Source organism: Dipodomys merriami, unplaced genomic scaffold (assembly GCF_024711535.1).
Source record: "Dipodomys merriami isolate MVZ:Mamm:240054 unplaced genomic scaffold, mDipMer1.0.p SCAF_29, whole genome shotgun sequence".
Taxonomy (NCBI): domain Eukaryota; kingdom Metazoa; phylum Chordata; class Mammalia; order Rodentia; family Heteromyidae; genus Dipodomys; species Dipodomys merriami.
In genome coordinates, this window is record NW_027204381.1 from 17,002,223 (window position 1) to 17,025,842 (window position 23,620).

General features: G+C 40.1%; 2 protein-coding genes across 8 annotated transcripts in view; one reads left to right on the forward strand and one right to left on the reverse strand.

Moving 5' to 3' along the window:
- Nucleotides 1–2,942: 2,942 nt before the first annotated feature.
- On the reverse strand, nucleotides 2,943–13,548 carry Nxpe4 (neurexophilin and PC-esterase domain family member 4). Of its 5 annotated transcripts, none has more exons than XM_070038110.1 (7): nucleotides 13,467–13,548; nucleotides 12,646–12,719; nucleotides 12,307–12,412; nucleotides 9,653–10,386; nucleotides 8,447–8,508; nucleotides 7,054–7,260; nucleotides 2,943–3,872 (listed from the first exon to the last, which is right to left on the reverse strand). In XM_070038110.1, the coding sequence occupies exons 2-7, from the start codon at nucleotides 12,696–12,698 to the stop codon at nucleotides 3,337–3,339; spliced, it is 1,698 nt and encodes a 565-aa protein (XP_069894211.1). In that variant the 5' UTR covers nucleotides 12,699–12,719; nucleotides 13,467–13,548; the 3' UTR covers nucleotides 2,943–3,336. The 5 variants fall into 5 exon arrangements, with proteins under 5 accessions (XP_069894211.1, XP_069894213.1, XP_069894212.1 ...); XM_070038112.1 differs by having other exon boundaries at nucleotides 13,494–13,525; XM_070038111.1 differs by lacking the exon at nucleotides 13,467–13,548 and having other exon boundaries at nucleotides 12,646–12,940.
- A 2,837-nt stretch (nucleotides 13,549–16,385) lies between these two features.
- LOC138838952 (NXPE family member 2-like) overlaps nucleotides 16,386–23,620 on the forward strand; it is a 44,064-nt gene continuing 36,829 nt past the window's right edge. The window contains exons 1-2 of one of the 3 annotated variants that reach the window (XM_070038514.1): nucleotides 16,386–16,468; nucleotides 16,670–16,768. The gene's annotated coding sequence lies outside the window, so the exon portion shown is untranslated. Of the gene's footprint in view, nucleotides 16,469–16,669; nucleotides 16,769–19,070; nucleotides 19,124–21,635; nucleotides 21,716–23,620 lie in introns of those variants that run through there. The other 2 variants (XM_070038515.1, XM_070038516.1) reach the window with 2 other exon arrangements.

Sequence of the window (23,620 nt, forward strand, 5' to 3'; positions counted from 1 at the left end):
CAAAGAAATAAAAGATAAAATATTAGAGAAGATGGGCATGCTAACTAGCCTCACTTATCTTTCCACAATATACTAATGTATGGTAAAATCACATTGTACCCCATAAACTTACACAGTGATTTGTTAATTTCAAACAAAACTTTTAAGAAAAGAATAGTACAAATTAGGTGGTGATGTAACTCTAAAGCCTCTGGTAACCTGATGTTTCTCAGGAATTGTTTGAGAGTCTTATTTTCTCCCATTTCTTGGAGATGGTAATCTTTTTTTTTTATTGTGAAAATACTGTACAGAGGGGTTACAATTACATGGGCAAGATAATGAGTACATTTCTTATCAAGCAAAATTGTAGCCTCCTCCTTTGTTTCCCCTTCCCACCCCTTCCCATGGAGATGGTAATCTTCATTTTAAGACACCTAAGTTTCTTGAGATCTGAGTGTTAAGCATCCTCAGGGTGGATATGTGGATTTTAAATCCAAAATGCAAGGAGATACGACAAAGTAAACAGGGCTCAAGAAACAAAGGACCTTCACTCAATTTGTCAAATCATTTCTAAATGACTCCATGTTCTTGACAACATATTTGGTGTGTGTGTGTGTGTGTGTGTGTGTGTGTGTGTGTGTGTGTGTGCGCACATCTGAGGGAAGCTAGGAGGAGGACACAGAATGAGAAAGAAATGGGAAAAAAATACATCAGAGGGACCCATCAGCTGCACTGGACATTGATGAAAATGAACTAAGCAACTCAAGGGCAGTGATGGAAGGGAGGGAATGAGAGGGAAAGAGGGAACAGCTAATACAAAGCAAAAGAAAAGAAGTGCACATACCACCTAATGTGGAAGAAATAGTTGTATTGTCAAAGCTCATAGAATTCACAAACATTATAGATGATGATAATGACAGTTTGCCTTGTGAAGGTTAAAAATGAGTTTGTGACTTCAAGTATCATTATCTTACCACACTGAAATTTGTGGAATTTATGTAATCACTTAATGTCAATAAAAAATGGTTAAAAAGAATACTCAGGGTGGTTGTACTGGGAATGTGGCTTAGGTAGTGTGCTTGTCGGGCATGCATGAAGACCTGGGTTCGATTCCTCAGTGCCACATGAGCAAAATAAATTTTAAAAATTTTTGAAAGAATACTCAGGGTGGCTCACCTGCGTGAGTCAACTCACCGCTGAGAAACAGGAGACTGATGACAGCTCCCAGTTAGGGGGTGGGGCTTACTGCTGTGAACGTGCAGAGAGCACTAGACGGTGCAGACATAGTGATTTTTAGCTTATCCAAGAAACAGATGCATAATTACACTGTGGAGTAGAGAACGAAGGTATGGTTCATTTTCTTACTGCCTTCTTCTCCCATTGTAGTTTTGGAAGCTTCCTTTATCTTGTCTCCACTCATTTCCTTTGTCTTTTTTTCTTTTCCCTCCCTGCTTCCTCCTGCCCTCCCTCAACTGTCCATGATAAATAGAATAAATTTCAGATTCCTTCCCATGGCTCATCTAGGGTCTGGCACCTGCTTCCCTCCATCCCTCCCTTCTTTGTACTGATCTCTCTGATCAGCAATACTCTTGGCATCCTGGTCTCCTATTCTTTACACAAAACAATCTGTGCCCTCTCTCCTCCATGTCTCTCATGGCTTTCTCCTTTCCATCATTTTGATCCTGCTTGAAATGCTTTTCGAAGATGTCTCTAGCAAGGCAGTGTCTCCATCACCACAGCATGTGATGCTCTAACCACCTTAGCTGTCACAGACTTCAAATTTGTCAAAGTATTAGGAATTATTCTGCAATATTTTGGTTTCTCTTTTTTTCCTTTGTAGATGAGGTTGGATGGCCAATATTTTCAGGTGTCTTCTTGACCCTTCAATTTTCTAAGAATACACTGGCTATGCCTAAGAATTAATAAATGTTCTAATTGTTGTCTCCCAGATGTAGTGAGAGTGGGTCAGGGCCCAGTGTTAGGAGGTATACATGAAGAGTACAAAGTTATGACAATGATATTGTCTTATTCCATTGAAATTCTTTTTAATCAGTCTTTTTTGGTCAGACTTCTAGAAGTCCTAGAGTAAACAACTGTGATTAAAATGTTAACCATCATGAAAGGTGATATTATAGAAACTGGTATTGTTGATTTCCTACATAATGGCCCTTACCAACTTGTGTGAAAGTATGGAACTTTTTTTTAAAATCAGATCTAATGTTCGCCCAGAAATGCAATATACAGAGAAGATTGACTTTGGCAGAAGTTACAGGGATTCCTGTATTCTGTCCATCCCTCAAAGTAGTGTCCAGAGGACCACTTTCTGGCACCCCACAGCTACACATTTGGGAAACTGAGGCCCAGGGAATTGACTTGACTTGTATAGGGCCTTAAAATGATTGACAACTAGACTAAAGCCCAGCTCCTTGAATGGCAGCATTCTGTGACTTACCTGTTAGTCTCTGTAGAGAATGATTTTGTGTGTGTGTGTGTGTGTGTGTGTGTGTGTGTGTGTGTGTGTGTGTGTGTGTGTGTGTGTGTGTGTGTGTGTGTGTGTGTGTGTGTGTGTGTGTGTGTGTGTGTGTGTGTGTGTGTGTGTGTGTGTGTGTGTGTGTGTGTGTGTGTGTGTGTGTGTGTGTTTGGGGGGGGTGCCCACAGGGAGAGAAGACTGGGGCTTCCAGGACCATGCTCTTCCATGACAGTAGATGAATTACCTGATAGCACCACCCTTCTCATCTGAAGATCCTTTGGGGGGCATATTATTACTGGGAGAAAGAGAAAGACTGCTTTATCTGAATGTTTACTGTGTTACTACTTATTTCTCTGACTGCGTGTATTATAGAGAAGATCTTTACCCCGCGGGTGTCTTCTCATTAGAGAAGAATAGCATGGCTCTGATCAAGAAGGGTAGTGATTTCCAAATGACTCTTCTGAGCTTCATTTTTCAATTTAATTTTAATTATATTTTATTTTTGGGTCCGGTCGTGGGGCTGAACTCTGGGCCTGGGCACTGTCCCTCAGCTCTTCAGCTCAAGGCTAGCACTCTACCACTTGAGCCACAGCGCCACTTCTGGCTTTTTTCTTTTTGCTTATGTGGAGCTGAGGAATCAAACCCAGGGCCTCAGGCATGCAAGGCAAGCGCTCTACCGCTGAGCCACCTTCCCAGCCCCTCAATTTAATTTTTAATTGCTATTATATAAACGTGATAATACCGAAAGGTTACAGTTACTGAGCTTCAGTCCAGTTTAATATAAATTGTTTGGCTCAATTCATAGACCCTGTCAGCCGTAGTACAGATTACCCTCTCAGACGGAGAACAGACCTTTCTGTTAAATAATTTTCTGAGATATGTGAGATCTAGCAAATATAATTTAGGAATATATTAATTTCATTTGCAACTACGTATTGTGGTGGGTGGACGTCATTAGTGCCATATGCAACTGTCATGTCCCAGGCATCAATAATGCCCACATGGAGATCCTCAAAAATGTCCTTGATGACCAGATACTGGATGTATCCGTGGAAGTTGCCAAATCTTTCCACATCTATGTGCATCTCCCTGGTGTTTTCTGTTTTGATGATGACCACAGTGTCTGGGCTTCTCAGAAGAAGTCTCTGTACCGCTTTGTGGATGTTGAGGGCTCTTCGGATGAAAACATTGATGGGGAAGGGTCTGAAATGCTGGCCCAGAGAAATAACAATGAAAGTGTTCTTCTCTCCTCCCGTTCTGTCAATTACTCGTGCCATGTTTTCCATCTCTTTGACGGAATAGACCAATGATCCAATCAAGGGATAGCTATGTTTTTGCCACTGGATGTTGATATTTCTATCCAAATCCACAGCAAGCTGGTGTTTCAATTTTCCAAACTCATGCAGGTCCACGGGCTTCAGTGCTGTTGATAACAGGCGACCGCAAAATGAAATGAGTACAGAATTACAAAGATGTGCTAATCGGTAAGATAGAAGAAAATGTTTTGATGTTTGAATTTAAATAAGCAAATCTGATTTATCTCATTTATTATTACTATATATTATATAACATATATATCTGATTTATTATGTATAATGTCTATTATATGACATTATTATTATTATTCAGGGGGGCATTCTTTTGATGAATACTTAAAGAATTAAACCTACTATATGGACGTAGGAGATCATGCTTAACCTCTTGTAGAACCACACAGAAAATATCAGGGATGGTTAGTCATTGAGAGGAACACCAATGGAGGATAATGTGGTGAGTTTTGTAACAATTGCTTTTTTATAACTCATTAACTGTGGCTTGAACTCATTTGAAATAAAACTTCTAATTGATGTCATTAACATGGAGAGACTGACTTAAACCAATTTCCCCAACTGTAGATTTCATTAAATCTGAGATTATATTCTACACTTCTATTTATTTTCATATACATGAAATATTAACTTAGTATATCATCTTCAAAAAATGATAATAGTGATCATGAACTCCCTTTTAGTTTACAAAACATTTGTTTGGGCTGATACTGTCATGCTCTTCAATAAAAGTTATTGTGTTCATATATATATAATGTTCATAACTATATATATATATACATATGTATATACATATGTATATATATATATATATATATATATATATATATATATATATATATAAAATTGCCATGTTGTATGGAAGCAAACCAAGCAAGGAAGTCAAATTGTCCAAGCTCACACAGTTAGTGAAAATTTTCTGCCTTATTTTGACATTTTTGAAAATAAGCACAACATGCAGACTAAGATGAATTCTTTCCATTTTTATCAAGCTACTTAGATCTTTACCAGAATATCAGGGCTGGCTGTTTTACGCATAGAAATTATGAAAAAGAAGTCAAGTCAATAATTGTTAGTGTTTTGTACACGTACAATCTTAGATGTGAAGGGCTGTCTGAGGTCATAAGACATCGAGTTTGCAAAACAGATACTAAAGCATGTTTGGAGGGCAATGGCAGAGCTATTTGCTTGGTCTGCTTTCAGCTAACTTCAGCTTTCCAAACACTCCAAACATAAAGATGAGAATTTTTTTTGGTTGTTCTGAGACTAGGACTCAAACAGGGTACTGACACTTTGCTCTTTGACTGGCACTCTACCAACTGAACCATTCCTCCAACCCTGAAGGGTTGGTTATTTCCCTTTCCTTTTCTTCTTTTCTTTTCTTTCCTTTCCCTTTCCCTTGCCCTTTCCCTTTCCCCTCTCTCCCTCTCTCCCTCCCTACCTCTCTCTTTTCCTTCCTTCTTCCTTCCTTCCTTCCTTCCTTCCTTCCTTCCTTCCTTCCTTCCTTCTTTCCTTCCTTCCTTCCTTCTTCCCTCTCTTTTTCTTTTTCTTTCTTTCTTTCCTTCCCTCCCTCACTCCCTCTCTCTTTCTTTTTAAAATTTTAACAAAATGTTCAAGATATCTTCTTACTATATTGTGTAAGATGAGCTGAAGAATATAGGAAACATAGTAATTCCATATTTGTATGACCTAAGATGCCCATCATTGTAGAATGTAATGCTAAATGTTATCATGATGGCATCTTTATTTTTCAGCTGAGGGGTCTAAGATGATTAAGAGTTCATCATTTCTTAGAGGCCACAACTTAAAAGTCTCCCTCTGTGAGGAATCTTTTTGCCTGGGCACCAATAGTTCACACCTATAATACTAGCTACTCAGGAGGCTGAGATCTGAGGATCGAGGTTCAGATTATAACCTGGGAAGGAAAGTCCCTGAGACTCTCTGATTAACTACCAGAAAACCGGAAGTGATGCTGTGGCTTAAAAGTAGTTGAGTGCTGCTAGCCTTGAGTGAAAAAGCTCAGGGATAGCATCCAAGCCCTGAGTTCAAGCCCTATGACTGACAAAAAGAAAAGAAAAAAGAATCTTTTTGTAACTTGGTTCCCAAACCCTCCCAATTTCCCCCTTTTTGAGAAGATCAGCTTTTTATTTTGCACTGGAGCTTCCAAGAGTGGTCTCATATCAAGAAGGCCAAGGTAGAGACCTATAACTCTTATCATTGCTTTGTCCTTAATGATAGAGCCCGGGCCCAGACACTTAGATGGGCTGATAGCAATGATTTCTAAGTGAGATGGCTAAGATCTATTAGTGGATTCTGAATGACTGCTGGAACTTGCTTGGTTCAGTACATAAAGCAATGAAATTAGGGGTTTCACAACTGATTTTTGCCCCAACTCTGACATTAATCCATTTTAATAAGTGCTATTGCTATCACTTTTTGAATACTTTCTGTTTGCTAATGTATCTTGCAATATGTGTGATCCTTTCCATTTATTTCCTCCTTTCATTGTTGAAAGAAAGAGCAAGTGATATTATTGTTGTTGTTGTTGTTATTATTTTGATAAGAAAACTAAGGATGAGAAAACAAGCCACAAGCCCAAGGTTTCTAAGTGGCACAGCCCATGACTATTTACTCTCTACCCCATGCTTTTAACTGTATGCCTACTTGATGCACAAATGAGTCCATTAACTGTATGCCTACTGGATGCACAAATGAGTCCCTCACTTCTGCTACTGTCCTATTATCAGGTAATGATTAGACGGCCTATAGCTTGTAATAATGAGAACCTACTCCATGACAGATGGTATTATAAAGGCATCATAAGGATTACCTCAGTTTACCAGGTAGATAGTGCTTTCATTTCCAGTTATCACACTAGGAAACTGGACCTACTAATGCAACTTTTCCCAAGGTCATCCATATGCAATGTGAAGTCATGTTTGAACTCAGTATATTTGCATCTAGAATACCATTTAGTAGGCTAAATAATCTTTGTCTCCATCTGTCATTTTCTAAACATGTTATATAAATACTGAAGAGTAAATTCTCCAGAGATAATAGGCAATAAATATTACCTACACTGACTAGGTAGCCAGCTAACCGCACTAGCTCCCTTCCAGACAGATAAATGTATTCTTTTGAAGGAAAGGTAACCATTTTGTTTGGTGTGTGGTGATCAAGAAACGTGATAAACAAGAGACATTCCCCAAATTCCTTGGAAGTAGAAAGACAGTTTCAGAAAGGGATATGAATAATATAGCTTATGTGGAGCCATACTGTCAATACTGGATGTGAAGTACTCCATCCACTGGCGGATCGTGGAATCTCCTATTAGATAGATGAATTTTCCCCTGAGGCAGTCTTTCATGTTGACTTGAGCCAAACTACAGGAGACCGGGTTCCATGTGTTTTGCCAGACGTGCCCACTGGGGATTGTCGATGTGGTTCCAGGCTTGCATTTCTCTTTCACTGGAACTATTTCTTCTGCCAAAGAATGAACAAGGTAAGGGTCTAACAGCATGTATACTATCTTTCCTAAAAGGGTAGTTAGGGTTGGTGGTAGATAAGGTTTATTAATGCTTCCTCACCTCTGTATTTCAGTAATTTTTTTTCTGATGTGAGTTTCCTATATATTTCCTTTAATGGTAAGGTAACATGTTCTCTCCAAGAAAAGAACAAATGACCTGATGCTACCATGTATTCATCACCCTTGTTATGGAAGCTATATCACTGAGTCATACATAGCATGGAAGCTCCTTTAAACTACTAATTTAACTCACTTTGCCTCTACATCTGTCACACACTCCTGCAGTATCCTTCAGGGCCACCATCACACTATAAATGGTTTGACTTAGAGGCCAGGTGGTATAAAAAAAAAAACAAAAACAAAAAAGTTTTTTATGAATGATTGATTTGGCTTGTAAAGTGACCATGAGGGAAAGGATTTGTCTATAGACTAAAAAGAGCCCTGCAGGTCCAAAAAGGGCTAAGCATTCTTCTTTGGTCACTGGTTTGTGAAGGCTCTGAGCCGTAGGAAGGTGATGTTGGCAGGCTTGGAGCAGTGGCCGTGCGTCACCTCAAAGGAGTAAGTTAGTATTTTTACAGTGGGCATGAGTTTGGCCATGCATCTGGGGTGCAAAGGACCATTCTTCTGTCAGGGGCAATGTTTTTACTTCGGGGTGGACAAGGTTGTTTGGATAATTAGAGATATGTTAATGCTGAATTTAGACATAAAAGTTATTGCCTAAAATCCTTTTAGGTGGAGGTTTTCTAGAAGGTAGTAAATTATGTAGTATGATGTAGTAAGAATGTCTGGAAAGGTGACAAAGGATTTAGGAGGAGATAAGACTCCTAACTGGTAGGCTGGAAGCCTTAGATTGGGCCCATTGGCAACAAGAGATATGGGAGGGAGGTGAAGAATTAGGTAGAGTTCTTGACTTTGAGGTGTTTTAACATTGGCTGGTTAGTCTCAGATGATGAACACTTTGGTTATATTAGATGTAGTTACAGGCAGGTTTGTAAGATCCTCGTTCTTTCATTGCGACCTGGTACCATGGCCAGCCTTAGTTAAGTAGTTGAACAGAATGCAGAGAGGATAGACAGTTCATTGGCCAGTAGAAAAAGGAAACTCTTCAAGTGGTCTTCTAGCAAACAAACTAGGGGCACTTACCTTTGCATTTGGGAACATAAATCGGTTTGAATTTTTCTAAAATCTCCACACCTACATTTGACCTTAAAGAGAAAGATATTGCACACACAATTAGACCAAAGGAGGGTACTCTTAGGAGAGGAACACAAAGGCAAATTCTATGTGCATCTGATCATGTAAAATAATATTTATCAAAAATGAACTCCAGTTGGGCTGGGAAGGTGGCTCAGTGGTAGAGCACTTGCCTTGCATGCATGAGGCCCTGGGTTCGATTCCTCAGCACCACATAAGCAAAAAGAAAAAAAGCCGGAAGTGGCGCTGTGGCTCAAGTGGTAGAGTGCTAGCCTTGAGCTGAAGAGCTGAGGGACAGTGCCCAGGCCCAGAGTTCAGGCCCCACGACCGGACCCCCCCCAAAAAAAACCCAAAAAACAAAAAAAATGAACTCCAGGAAATGGAAACCAGTTTTTTTTTCCTTTTTTGCTATTTTTGATTTCTTTCCTTTTTGTCTTGTTTGTTAATTTATCTATCTTTGGGAAGATAAGGGGGGGGCACAGTTATACAGGGCAAAGGGTGAATAAATGCAGCAGTGGTACTCACCAGACATGATGTTGAAAATGAACTATACAACTTGTGGGTGTATGGGAGGGAAAAACTGGGCAGGAGTGAGGGGAGGGTTAACATGGTACACAAAGAACTATACTCTTTATCTGACTTATGTAACTATAACCCCTCTTTACATCATTGTTATAATAACAATACAATTTTTAAAAAAGACATTGCAATTATTCTACAGGTGCTCAGATCAAAATACACTCAAGAAGCTAGAGTATTCCATTATTAGTGATAATATTGTTATTTGTTAATGATAAACTGATTACTGTGGCTACTGTATCAGGCTACTTAGTGAATTTCCATTTCTCTACCTCTTAGATCGTGGAATATAGTTCCTCAAGAGTGTGCAATTCGGTGTATTGAGATCGAGAAATAATGTATTAGAGCACATACATATGTTTAGTACTCTTTGTAGTGTTCATTTTGCCTGTATTTTTTAAAATTTATTTTTGCCTGTATTTTTTAGCTCATTGATAAGGTCACCAAAGTTTGGTGACCAGCCCCAAATGAATTTATAATTCCTTTCCCAAAGAGCTCCTCTTAAACAATCCCTAAGCTGTGACACAGGGAGAATGTCCTTCTGACATATAGACCAAAACCCAGCAATAGTATCACCTTTCAAAGAGGCTCCTTTCTTGTTTGCTAAGATAGGAGACGTCCTTATTCTTGGAGTGCATGTGCGTGAGGGCAGCGCAGGGGACGTGCGGTGGTTTCACACAGTAGAAAGCTTCTTGGTCTTGAGCATCCAGGTACTGGCACAGCTCAGCACTCGAGTTGAAAGCCAGGGCACAATCGCTATAGACCTTGGTGGTGCCACTGAGAAACTGCCCGGTGAAGATGACCCTGTCATAGCCTTGGTTCCTTGCCCTCCAGAGAGCAGATACCCCTTCACTGGGGTGGATGAGCATGACCGACAGGGAGACCTGGCCTTCCCAGAACAGAGTAAAGCTGACCAGGTAGGTGCCGTTGTTGAAGTCGGTCACCTTTCCCGATGCACCTGCCTTCAGGGCTGGGGAGGACATCCTGGCCCTCAGGAAGTCCCCGCCATATTGCTTCCGATGTCCCAAGTGGTCCTTCATCTCCAGCAGGATGTCTAGCTGATCCCCCTTGCAGTACGTGTCTTGAGGGTTGAGGATGACGGCTCTGCTGTGTTTGGCACTGGTGGTGGTGGTCATGTGGGTGAAGGGTCTGGGTGGGATCATCTGGTTTAGTTTCCCTATGATCTCCTTGACTCTCGGCTCCATGCTAGCTGGTGAAACTGCTGGGTTCAGCGGTGCTTTGGGGCACGAGGACTCTCTGGTGACATTCCCGAGTTGCAAGGGGATGGGAAACTTGAATGAAGTCCATATCTGAAATGACAAGAAACAGGATAGAGCACATAGACAATGTTCCTATTCGTGTACTAATTTTTGTTTTGTAGATTGGCCAACTTTTATCTTCATGGAGTAATGAGAGGCAACAAACATTAAGCAACACTGTAGTTTCATGGTCATATATGTTTTCTATGCCAGGTGTTTTTTCTTTAGAAAGGTGACTTTAATTTTCATTGGCTAATCTATTTTGGAAGAGCTAGTCAACCCCAGACTCCTACAGGGAACTCTGAAAGTGAGGGTTATTAAATCTTCATTACAGGGAAGCTGTGAAAAGTCCATGTAGAGAATGAACGCTTTAACAAAAACCTTAAAACTAAAATTTAGTGAAAAATGATTTATCTCAAACAGAAGCCGAGTTGCTCATCACTACCACACAATCACACACCACATCATACCACAACTACCTTTACACAAAATGCTAAGGGTAGTTCTTGACACTGAAAGAAAAAAATGATATTAACAACACAAAGGCAAACAAAAGGATAAAATACACTGGTAACAATAAGAACCCAGTCAAAATTAAAATACTCTAATAATAACTTTTGTATGTAGGTTAGAAAACAAATACAGCTATCTAAGACAATACTTACTGTACATATACGTACAATATAAAAAAAGATGTACTGTGAAGACTCTCACAGTGAACAAAGCAAACACTGAAGAAAGAAACTGAAGACAGTAGGAGACACAAAGTTCTCATGTTCATGGATTGGCAGAACTAACACTTCCAAAGCCGTCTACAGATTCAATGCAATTCCCATTAAAATCCCACTGCTGTTCTCTGCAGAGACAGAAAAGTCAATCCTAACGTTTGTTTTGAAGCACAGGAGATCCTGATATGTTAAAGCAATTCTCAGCAAAAAGAGCAATGCTGGAGAAATGCTAATACCTGACTTGAAGTCATACTACAGAACCATGGTAACAAAAATCAGCTTGAATATCAGCACAAAAACAGATTGACCAGTGGAATAAAGTAAATGATCTGGGTATTAACTCACACTGTTCATAAGACTATCTCCACAGAAGAAGCTGGGTGTGGTGATGCTCACCCACCAGCTATGGCAGGAAGCATAAATAAGAAGATCATGATCCAGGCTGGCCCGAGCAAAAAGCAAGACCTTATTTCAAAAATAATCAGAGAAAATATGAGGCATAACTCGAGTGGTAGAGCTCCTGCCTTGCAAGAGTTGAAGCCCTGAGTTCAAACCCTAGTACTGTCAAAGGAAAGGACAAAGGTTGTCAAACAGAACATTTAAAAGTGTTCATGGAAGCTGAGCACTGGTGGCTCAAGCCTGCAATCCTCGCTACTCAGGAGACTAAGATCTGAGGACCACTGTTCGAAGCCAGCTCTTGCAGAAGCATGTTAGCGTCTTCTGTCCAATTAACTAGCAAAAAGGCTGAAAGTGGAGGTGTGATTCTAGTGGTAGCCTTGAGTAAAAGCAGGTGAGAGCAGAAGACTGAGTTCAAGCCCCAGTACCAGCACAAAAATCAGCAACTATTTTAGTAAATGTTTGGACAGAGAACAAACAGTCTGATATTAGAGTAGGGAAATGTTTCCCTTGAAAAGCATCAATTATGTTTTAAAGGCAGATACATAAAAACATAAATGCCCTATTCTCTAGAAACTGCCTTACAGGTTTGAAAAGATGGATGTAAATGATCGTTGGGATGCATAGGTCAGTGGAAAGGCGGGATGTCGGTGTGTAAACACCCCCCCACCTTGTCCCCAGCTATACTACTATTGTTTGACAATCAACAGCTGTATTGCTTTGTGTAAGCTGTTCAAACGACACTACTACAGTCTGTAGATCACCAGCCTGAACTTTGCTAGAATAAGAGAAATGCCGAGTAAAAAAGTATACTTTGTTTTTTAAGGACAAAGAAAAGAATCCCTACCTTTGTGGAGTTTCGGAAAACTGTGAAAGTAATCAAGGAGGCTAATATAAGCAATAGTACCAAGAGCGATCTACGACTTGCCACGGCTGTTTTCATGATCGGGATCCTATAGGAAACAATACAAAGAAAGTCACACAAACGTACCATGAAACAACACAAGGGAAACGTGGGAACATGTGGCATTTTTTAATGCCTTCTGATTATTTTCAGTCCTTGGATAAGTTACTTCTGGAACTAAATATTCCCCTCCCAGCTTCCGTCCCTGGCTATCAGCTTGTATGTTCCGTAGAGAAGATGTCCCAGCACCCACCATGAGCTTAAGAAAAACAAGTCAAGAACCTGAAGCATGCCAGCTTGCTGGTGTCCAGTGATGTCTCCAGGTTCCGTGTCATCACACTTCCTTATTCTCTTCCCTTAAACAGCAGGCAAAAAACTTCAACAAACTTTGACATATATTTGTCACAGTGCTCTTCAAGTGTATATTGATCTTTCCTACTTCCTAATTCCTGTTTTACCAGTCTTTGAAGCACTACGAAGCTTTGAAAAGATTTATTTTTTAAAGCTCCCACTTACTACTTTTCAAATACTTTGGAGTCTTTATCAGTGGTGTGTTGTTTCATTTTGTTTTGTGCTTTGTTGTTTTCTTTCCTTCAGATGAGTAGTTTTGGAATTTCAACTTGTCATTTGAAGCCACGATGCTTTACAAGACACTATGTTGAAAATGAACTGTACAACTTTAGGAGGGTGGGGGCAGCAGGAAGGTGGGGAGGGAAGGGATTGGCTGGGGAAAGACAAAGGAGGGTGTAACAATGCTCAAGAGGAAATGTACTGATGACCTTACTCATGTAACTGTAACCCCTCTGTACAGTATCCTTACAATAATATATATATATATATTTTTTAAAAAGCAGTAACATTTTAAAAAAGCCATATTGCTTTGGCTAGGGCTGGAAACCAGCCATAGAGCCTCCGTCTAGCATGCATGAGACCTCAGGCAAAACAAAACAAAACAAAAAAACATTGCATTGTTTCAATGTTGCCTTTCTAAAATTGTGTACCCTTCAAAAGAGCACCTACTTTATTCCTGAACGCCTTGCAGTGTTTTACATATATATTAAAGGGTTTTATGACATCTAAAGAACAAATGTTACCATTCTCACCTGCTCCACTTGTAAGTATTTTCATACCTTGAGTGTGAAGACTTTGTTCTGTCTCATGCCTAGGAACTCAGCAAGCTTAATGTGGAGTTTTTCTTCTGAAACTACCAGTTCACTACTGGGACATTTTCTCTCTGTACCTAAACTAGCAGATATAATAAGTTGCAGTGTGGTGAACACTGTCATTATGATTCATACCTTCTGCCTATTTATGCTTGCAGACGTCAGCATGCCAGCTCCACCTTAAGGAGGGGCCAGGATCACAAACTGGAGTTATCAGATCAAGTGGAAACAGGAGAAATGAAATGCTCCAAGAGTAGATAAAATGATTTCAGTATCCTGAGACTGTAGGATTCTAATGCTAGAAAGCTGGTGATTGATGTCTGACAAGGCAAAAGGGGCTACAGCCAGGAGTTTGAATGATTGCATGGTTACCCGTGGAAGAGGAAAACTTCCTACTTCCCATGTGAGCCTTGTGTTCAAAACCCAACTGCTGGGATTCAAGTGCATATTATCTACTCAAAGACTTTGCTGAATTGAGCTAAAAAGAACCTCAGTTTCAATGAAGTCCAGACAAAATACTGATTATTCCCCATAATAAGAGAATGAAAGCTCAAATTCTTAAGTCTGAGTCTGTCTGGGATTTGGGTACTTGTTAATTTTCTAATTTATTTTTGTGCCTGTGTTGGTACCAGGGCCTGGGTACTTTTCCTTGTCTTTTTCCTCAGGGATAGTGCTCTACCACTTGAGGCACAGGCTCCACTTCTGGCTTTTTGGTAGTGAATTAAGAGATAAGAGTCTCAGACTTTCCGGCCCTTGCTGGCTCTGCATCATGCTGAGCAGCTAAGATTACAGGTGTGAGCCACAGGTACTTGCTGAAATATTCTTAACTACAGGATAGCATACCCAGCTTTTAAACTATTTGAAGGAAAATGCAATGCATAAAAACAGAGCATTTAAAGCATAATCACTAAGAAAGATATTAACTAGAAGGTCTGCCTGAACTTGGCTAGATCACATGAGCAGAATGTTGAAAATGCCATGAAGCTGAGACTCACCCAGTGTCAAACCTCATCAGAAAACCTGGACAAATTATTTCAACGTTTTTCTGTGTACTCTCTTCTCCAAGTCAAGAATGTCTAGTATGCCTATCTCATACAACGATGCAAAATTCACATTAAAAAAAACTAGTGTCTATATGATCAAAGCATATAAAAATCATAAATCTAGGTGACTCAAAGTAGGGTGTTAGCATAAGTGGCCTCTGGCTCCTAAGGAGCAGCAAGTCAAACCCTTTTGCAAATATTCTCTATTATAGATGCCTTGGAGCACAGCTGAGCAACCCTAGACCAGCCATCTCATGTTAAAACAGCTTTAGAATGGTTATTAGGTAAAGACATAAAGAAGTATTAAAGCGAGCTGGGAATGTGGCTTAGTGGTAACATGCATGAAGCCCTGGGTTCAATTCCTCAGTACCAATAAATAGAAAAAGCCAGAAGTAGAGCTGTGGCTCAAATGGCAGAATGCTAGTCTTAAGCAAAAGAAGCTCAGGGACAGTGTCCAGACCATGAGTTCAAGCCCCAGGATTGGCGTGTGTGTATGAGTGAGATTACATAAGTCAGGTAAAGAGTACATTTCTTTCTGTGCGATATCACCCTTTCTTCATTCTCTCCTGATCCAACTTAGCATTTTTGTGTATTATTATTACTTATTTATTTGCTTATTGTTGGTTGTGGGGCTTGAACTCTGGGCCTGGGTGCTGTCCTTGAGCTCTTCAGCTCAAGGGTAGAACTCTACCACTTGAACCACAGTGCCACTTCCAGTTTTCTGGTGGCTAATTGGAGATAAGAGTCTCACGGACTTTCCTGCCAGGGCTGGCTTTGAACCGTGATTCTCAGATCTCAGCCTCCTGTGTAGCTAGGATTACAGGCATGAGCCACTGGCATGGCCTGGCTGTTTTTCTTAAATTATAGTCTTATTATCTTTAAGTAGTTGTACAAAGGGGTTACCATTCATCAGATCAGTTATTTTTGTTTTAGGTGAGGAGACCAAGGCACAAGATTTTTAAGCATAGTAAATGGAAGATGCAGGCTTTGAACCAGATTCCCAGGGTTGTGCTTCAAACCTCCATGAGGTACTTCCAGAAGTTAGGAGATGTTATGTTGCAGAAGAGAGTAGAGAGATATTAACTGCATAAATAGGAGGAAGGAACAACAACAAAAAATACTCCCCTAAATAAAAAATGATTCTGTTAGCAGAATGGTGGCACTTGACATTAAGTCTCCGCTGATGTGGAGTCAAAGCTCACACTAGGGATCAATGCCCTTCCCCCTTGGTCACCTGAAACACTTATGATCTCTGAAGGCACTGGGGTTCAGGGTATGTTGGGAGTCCAAGAAGAAGAACTCTAAGGTTCTCTAAGATGTGAAACTATCCAAGTTACACCAAACCAGTTGCATATAAATATACATACAAATTCTATTTTTATTCACCGACATTATAAAGCAACCTGTTTCCCATGAAGATAAGAAATGAAACAAGAAGACTGTGAGATAAAAACTGTAAGCAATAAGACCTTCTAGTCATATAAATTACAAAGCAAACATGTACCCTTCACCCCCCCTCGCCCCAAAATAAAAAAAAAAGTGGAAAAACTTGAAGGCAGATGATTTAGAAGGGGAAGGATTCCATTTTGTAATGTAGGTATATGCATGGCACATCATTACAAGATTTACTACTATTTGTTTTAGAGATAATGTTTTCTTCATTCTCAGTGTGGAATGTATTTCCCAGGATGTGTAAATTACTGTTTGTCCTTTCAGGGCTCTTTGTGTTCTCATTTAAGCAGCTGCTCATGGTTGACTAGGAATGGAAATACTAGCCAAAGGAGATGGTAGAATAAAGACATACAGGCCTGATTCACCAGTCATCTCTGTTTGGAGAAGATTATGAAGACTAATGGATTAAGTCTTCCCAACAGAGACTGTATTGAGCTATTGATAATAGTGAGTTGGTTTTAGGACTAGATAAACCAGGGGTTGTAAATGTATGCTGAGGATTATAGTCCAATCACCTCGTAGGAGCTTTGGCATAAACCATATCCCATTTGATATGGGGTATGGTTTATCTCTAATACATATTGTGTGAACTTTGCCTCTAATGCATATTATTTGCACTTTATCTCTAATAAATATTGCTTATCCTAGGAAAATGTCTATCTGAGGGGAGGAACTGAAAACTTATAGGGCCTTGCATTTTGGAGATAGACTACTCTTCTCATGGGGAAGTTCAATCTGGAGTTCAAGGTAAGAAGATTCTTAAGTTCTCTTTATTTTTTGAAGGATAAACTTATATTTAGGGAGATGATGGTAATTGTGATTCCTTTCTGATAGAAGACTTGTTGAAAATTATAACTTTATCTCAGCTCTATTTGGAAGAATGAAAATGCCTAAATGTGTTTCAGACAGAGAAAATAGGAAAGAAAGTGACCTGAGACTAATTCAGATCAACAAGATCTTCTATAGTCTCACCAGTGCTACCAACCAGGTAGCACAAGGCTGTTTCTGAGAAGAGATATCATGGCTGTAGTCATATTGGCTTATTTCTAGACCGTCTATTCTGTATCATTGGATTGTGTATCTGTTTTTGCTTACTATGGTCTTTGTTACTGTAGCTCAGTAGTATAATTTGTTTTAATTATCTTTAAGAAGTTGTACCTTGTCAGACATATAGCTGGCAGGTTGTAGTTTTAGCTTAGTAACTATGTCCTTCACTGTGCAGAAACTTTTAACTTGATGGAATCTAATTTATCAATTCTCTCTCTTATTTGCTGTTCACTTAGAATTTTACTTAGGAAGTTCCTGCCTGTGCCAGTAAGTTCTAATTTTTCTTCTATTTGTCTTCTAGCAGTTCCAAGGTCTCAGGTCTTACATCAAGGTATTGGATCCATTTTGAATTAATATTAATACAACTTGACAGGCAGGGATCCAGTTTCAGTTATCTGCATATGGTTGTCCAGTTTTCCCAACACGTGTGTGTGTGTGTGTGTGTGTGTGTGTGTGTGTGTGTGTGTGTGTGTGTGTGTGTGTGTGTGTGTGTGTGTGTGTGTGTGTGTGTGTGTGTGTGTGTGTGTGTGTGTGTGTGTGTGTGTGTGTGTGTGTGTGTGTGTGTGTGTGTGTGTGTGTGTGTGTGTGTGTGTGTGTGTGAAAGTCTTTGTTTGTTTTTTTTGGGTCGGGTCGTGGGCCTGAACTCTGGGCCTGGGCGCTGTCCCTCAGCTCTTCAGCTAGTGCTCTACCACTTGAACCACAGCGCCACTTCTGGCTTTTTTCTTTGTTGCTTATGTGGTGCTGAGGAATTGAACCCAGGGCCTCATGCATGCAAGGCAAGTGCTCTACCACTGAGCAACCTTCCCAGCCCTGTATGAAAGTCTTGTTTATGTGCTGGTACCAAGTTGTTTATATTTCTATGGCTCTGTAGTAAAGCTTGAAGTTTATATGATACTTCTAGCATTACTTTAAAAAAATCAGGATTGCTTTGACTATTTAGGGCCTTTTGTGGTTCCATATGAATTTTTGGGTTATTTTCTCTATCATTGTGAAAATTTGATGGGGTTTGTATTGAATCTGTACATGGCTTTGTGCAGTAAGGTCATTTTCATGATATTAATTCTTCCAATCTATGAACATGGGAAATCTTTCCATCTCCTTGTAGCTTCTTCAATTTCTTTCTTCAAAGTCTTAATAGTTTTTGTTGAAGAGGTCCTTTACTTCCCTGGGTTAGGTTTGTTTCTAGGTACTTTATTTTTTGAGGTTATTGAAAATATAGTTTTCAATTTTCCTCTCCATTTGCTCATTGTTGGTATACAGAAAAGCTGATTTTTGTGGGTTGATTTTTTTTTTGCTGGTCCTGGGACTTGAACTCAGGGCCTGGGCACTGTCCCTGAGCTGTTCTGTGCTCAAGGCTAGCACTCACCACTTGAGCCATAGCACCACTCCTGGCTTTTTCTGTTTATGTGATGCTGAGGGCTTCATTCATGCCAGGCAAGCACTCTACCACTAACCACATTCCTAGCCCTTGTGGGTTGATTTTATATCTTGTTACTTTATGAAAAGTATTTATCAGCTGTAAGAGTTTGGGGTGGAGTTCCTTGGGTCCTTTAGATATAGAATTATATCATCTGCAAATAGGAATTGTTTGACTTCTTTTTCCTATTTGGATCCTTTTTATGTCTAGTTCTTGTTTTATTGCTCTGGCTAGGATTTCCAGTATTATTCCAGTACTATAATGAATAGGAATAGAGAGAGAGAGTGGACATCATTATCTTGTTCCTGATATTAGGGGAAATGGTTTTAGTTTTCATGATTTAGTATGATGTTTGCTGTAGGCTTTCTTAAATAGCCTTTATACTGTAGAACTGTGTTGCTTCTATTTCTAGCTTCTCCAGAACTTTTTTTTTTCAGGCAGGAAAAGTTTATTTACAGAACTGCTGCCCCCCACCCCCCACTGTGGTTGAGAAGGAAGAGGTGTGGCCAGGTAGGTGAAAGGTGTTGGCCACACTGATATGACCTCAGAACCTAGGACCCTCCTATGGCCAGATGGGAGGCGTGACCAGAAGTGGCCCAGGATGTGAAGTAGCAGGAGGGGGAGGTGAATGCTTCCAGGTATGCCAGTTACCTCGATAACAGATACTGGGTGGAAATTAGCCAAGAGGTAAGAAGGTGTCTGCACAGGGCCTGGGTGGCCGAGGGCAGACCTTACATTCCAGCCTTTTGATAATTATGAAAAAGGATAAAGATTCTCTTTGGCTACTTCCTGCTGGCAAGGGGCTCCAATAATAGGGGTAAAAGGCTGAGATGTGGTCCCCTCCACGAGAAGGCAGAAGGCAGTAGCTGTCCCTTGGTGGTAGTTGTTGAAGTCTGGAAGAAGTCCCATGAAGCATTGAGGGTCAGAGTAGTGGTGTGGACGTGGATGTGAAGGGCAGCAATGGTATTAGTGAAAAGTCTCGCATGGTGTCTCAAAGCAGTTCGGCTCATAGAAAAGGGGTAGTTAGGAAATTCTAACATTTCCAACTCAAAAACCCCATCTGAGTCACAGCACCATATGTAAGGCATATTAGAATTAGGTAGATTTCATTAGCTAGCTGATGGAGAGAACACCACGCACTATTCAGGCAGGAAAAGAAGTTTATTTACCGAACTGCTGACCCAGCTATGCATAGTTGAGAGGCAAGGCCAAAAAAAAGCTCCAGAGCTTTTTGTCATAAAAGAATATTGAGTTTTGTCAAAGGCTTTTTCTGTGTCGGTTGAGATGATCATATAATTCTTGTTCTTGATTCTGTTAATGTGCTATATTATGTTTATTGATTTACATTTATTGAACCAGTGTTGTATCCCTGGAATAAAACTGACTCGATCATGGTGTGCAATTTTTTTGAGTAATTGTTGGATTTGGTTAGCAAGTATTCTATTAGGGTGTTTTGCATCTATGTTCATCAAAGATATTGGTGTATAATTTTTTTTCTTTTTTATTGAGTCCGTGTCCTGTTTAAAATGAGTATAAGGCTGGGTTCATAGAATGAGTTTGGTAGTGTTAACTCCCTTTTTTTTCATGGAAAAGTTTGAGGAGTACTGATAATACTTTTTCTCCAAAGGCCTTATAGAATTTAGCAGTGAAACAATCAGGACCTAGGCTTTTCTTTGTTAAGAGACTTACCCCTTTATTTACATCCACTTAGGTTTCATTTAGGTTTTTTTTTTTTTTAAATACCTGTTCTCATTGAGTTCCTTTATTTCTTTTTCAGTATACTCTTTGGGTTCATGAAATTGATTGTAGAGATCCTCTCTCATTTCATTGAACATTTTTATCAACAGTCCTTCGAGCTTAGTGTATGAGGTTTCCTCTGCTTCCTTGTGGTACTATTGTTTCCTGTGTGTGTATGTGGTGGGGGTTGTTATATTTCCCTGCTGTCTCCTCTTTCTGTGTTGGCACTTACTCCTTTGAAGTATGAGTTTTTAGATGCCTGAAATTTTCCTGATGGGTTGGTCTCTGAATTCTCAGTGAGTGGATGGTGTTCCCGCTGCTGTGGGAGGAAGTACCTCAGCTCTAAGGCTTTCTCCAAGTCAACACAGTGACATCTTTACATACTGTAGGATACCATTGGCAGCTTTATCTATATATTCAGTCTCACTGTACACACTGGGGCCTGGGACATTCCATAGTAACGGAGGGGTTAGGAGTAGAGAGACCTAGGGAAGAGATATGAGGAAGGTGGCTGGAGAGTGAATGGGTAGGTATGTAGTTCAGTTGTGAGGAGGGGTGGTGATGTCAGCAGTCAGAAACAAGTAGAAAAGCTGAAGATGCTACGGTAAGTAAAGGGTGAGGTGGGGTAGGTGGAGCAGGGACACAGAGAAAAAGAAAAGGAAGAAAGGAAAGAAGAGGGGGAAGAAAGCAAAAAACCAAAAATCAGTAGCCAACCAAATTGACAAACAATAAAAATAACAAGAGGTAATCCTCAACCCCGGAATAAAATGAAAACCACTCAACCCAAACCAAAACGTTTAAACATACACACAAGGAAAAGCAATGATGATGAGTATTCGTTTTTAAAAAGAATCCTCTCGTCCCACCCCACACAGTCAGCATTCTTTGTTGAGATTCGAATTGATTGCCCACTGAATTCTCTCTTCAAGATGACCTTTCCTGTTCAGTTTCAGCTCCATGATCTGATCTGGCTTGAACCAGTGTAATCGCTGGAGAGGGAGAGGAGGCACGGTCCTTCAGCGCCAGTTAGGATGTCCCTCCTGAGCTGGTGGTACCTCGGGCCAAAATGAGTTTAGCCCTCCACCAGGGCCTAGCATCTCCTTCTGAACTTCCCCACTGGGATCTGCTTGGCTAGCAGACCCTGATGGGACCCTGATGGGGAGGTAGGTGATGACTGGATCCCACAGTGATCACCTCTCTGGCTGCTCAGTATGTGTGGCCACGTGTCCTGGACGTGGGGTATACATTGTGGGGATATGCAGAAGGCTCTCCTCCCTGCTCCAGGGGGTTCTTGGGGAGCAAGTCACTCACCCTCGGTGGATGTTAGCTGGCCTCTTTCCTGGCTTCCTCTACTGCAGCAGCTGGTGTGCACCGAACAAAAATTCCTTTGTTTCCCGCTTCTCTGGGGTCCTCCGGAAATGGCTGCCTCCTTTCTAGGCAGCAGAGGCAGCTCTAGCTCTGGCCTTTGATGAACCTTGGTCCCTTCAGTTTAGGTAAGTTGTGTGCATGTGTGCGTCCACGCGTGCATGTGTGCGTCCACGCGTGCATGTGTGTGTGTGTATGTGTGTACACGTGTGCGCCTTTTCTTCACTTTTAGAAGTTTAGGATTCAATTACTTCTGATCCTTAGTAGACTGTCTGCTTACTGTTCTGCCTGGGTCCTTAAATTGGTTTGCCCTGTTTATGTAAGCCCTTGGGTTACCTGTTGGTTGGAGGAGATCCTTAATTTTCCTTTGTAAGTGCTCCACCACTATCTTCCCCCAAATCTCAATTGTGGACTTGAGTTTCGTAATTTGAAGTTAGTTATTGTCAAGCCTCAAACTTTTTTTTTTTTAATTTCCTTCCTCAGGATCGCTTTGGCTATTCACGGTCTTGTGTGCTTTAATGTGAATTTTTGGATTGATTTTTCTATTTGTTTAGAATTTCTGTGGATATTGCACTGAGTCTGTTGATTGCACACACAGTCCTGCTCATCTGTGAACAAGGGGTATATTTCCAGCGTCTAGTATCTTCTTCAAGCTCTTATAATAATAAACCTTTGCTAGGTTTATTCCTAGTTATTACATTTCTTGAGGCTACCATAAGATTGTTCTCCCGATCTTAGTCTGTTCCTAAAGGCTACCTTACCAAAGGTGTTTATCAAATTAAGGAGATTTTGCGGAATCCCTACAGTCTTTATTTGCAAATAACGAAAATTTAACTTTTCTCTGTGCTATCTGTATCCCTTTTCTTTCTTTCTCTTGCCTCATTGTTCTGGATAAGAATTGTGGCACTATATTGAATAAAAGTGGAGAGAGTGGACATTATTTTTCTCATTCCTGACTTAAACAGAAATGATCTTACTTTTTCTCCATTATGTTGGCTATCAGTTTTTTTTAACATTTATTTTTAAAATTTAATTTGTTTTTAAAATTTTTATGGTTATTATAAAAGTGATGTACAGAAGGGTTACAGTTATATAAGTCAGGTAAAGAGTACATTTCTTTTTGGACAGTGTTATCCTTTCCCTCACTCTCTGTAGCTATAGGTTTTTATAGCCATTATTATGTTGATAAGATTTTTATATCAAATACTTATTAACTACGAAACTATTTTAGTGCACTTGTCTCTTGCCATGTGGTCATCTGCACATTGATACTTTGCCAACAAAGAGGTCATTATCTAAGAGGAGGCATGACCGGAATGGAGAAAGTAAGGGATGGTGAATGCAATCATAATATTCAATGTACGTATGTGAAAATAAAATCAGGTAATCTGAGGGGATGAGTGGGTTGGGAGAGATGGAGGAAAACGATGGAATGCACATTATTCAAACTGCACTATACTCATACATTGACATGTTACATTGAGACAACTTGGTTATGACTATTTAAAGATAATAAAAATTATATACAAAAATTTTAAAAGGTTATTACCAGATGCATCTCCTCAACTGTGGACCCAATTCATCCTATATTTAATTTGTTGCCTTCATATTTCTGTTGCACATTAGTTCTGTGGCTAATTAGCCCATGAGAGAAGTAATAAGGTTATCCCATGAAATGCTTCCCATAACCCCAATCTGATCCTGCTTACCACATTTAGGGAACTCAGATGACACTTTGACCTGGAGTTCAGAACAATTATTTAAAGACGTCTTAGAAATCCATGATGCTAAGAATGTGAGTAGACTTCTTCATAAGGATTGACAGTCAGGCATCACAACTTCGGATGCAGCTAAAGACACACAGGGTTCAGCTGTGAGTCACAGTATTTAATTAACAGCCCCTTCCAGGATCAAAGGATGACTAGGATGTCCCAAACAGTGACCTGGATTAAATATAGCTTCTATTCACAATTATTGAGATGTACAAAATCCCTTGCCTCCTCCCTTTGTGAGCAACTTAGTTTCAGATATGT

Coding starts and splice junctions, on each gene's coding strand:
- Nxpe4 (XM_070038110.1), bottom strand. CDS start 12,698: ATGACACGGAACCTGGAGACATCACTGGACACCAGCAAGCTGGCATGC. Junction 10,387..12,306: donor TTTTCCGAAACTCCACAAAG/GTAGGGATTCTT, acceptor TTGTCATTTCAG/ATATGGACTTCATTCAAGTT. Junction 7,261..8,446: donor TTATGTTCCCAAATGCAAAG/GTAAGTGCCCCT, acceptor ATTCTTTGGCAG/AAGAAATAGTTCCAGTGAAA.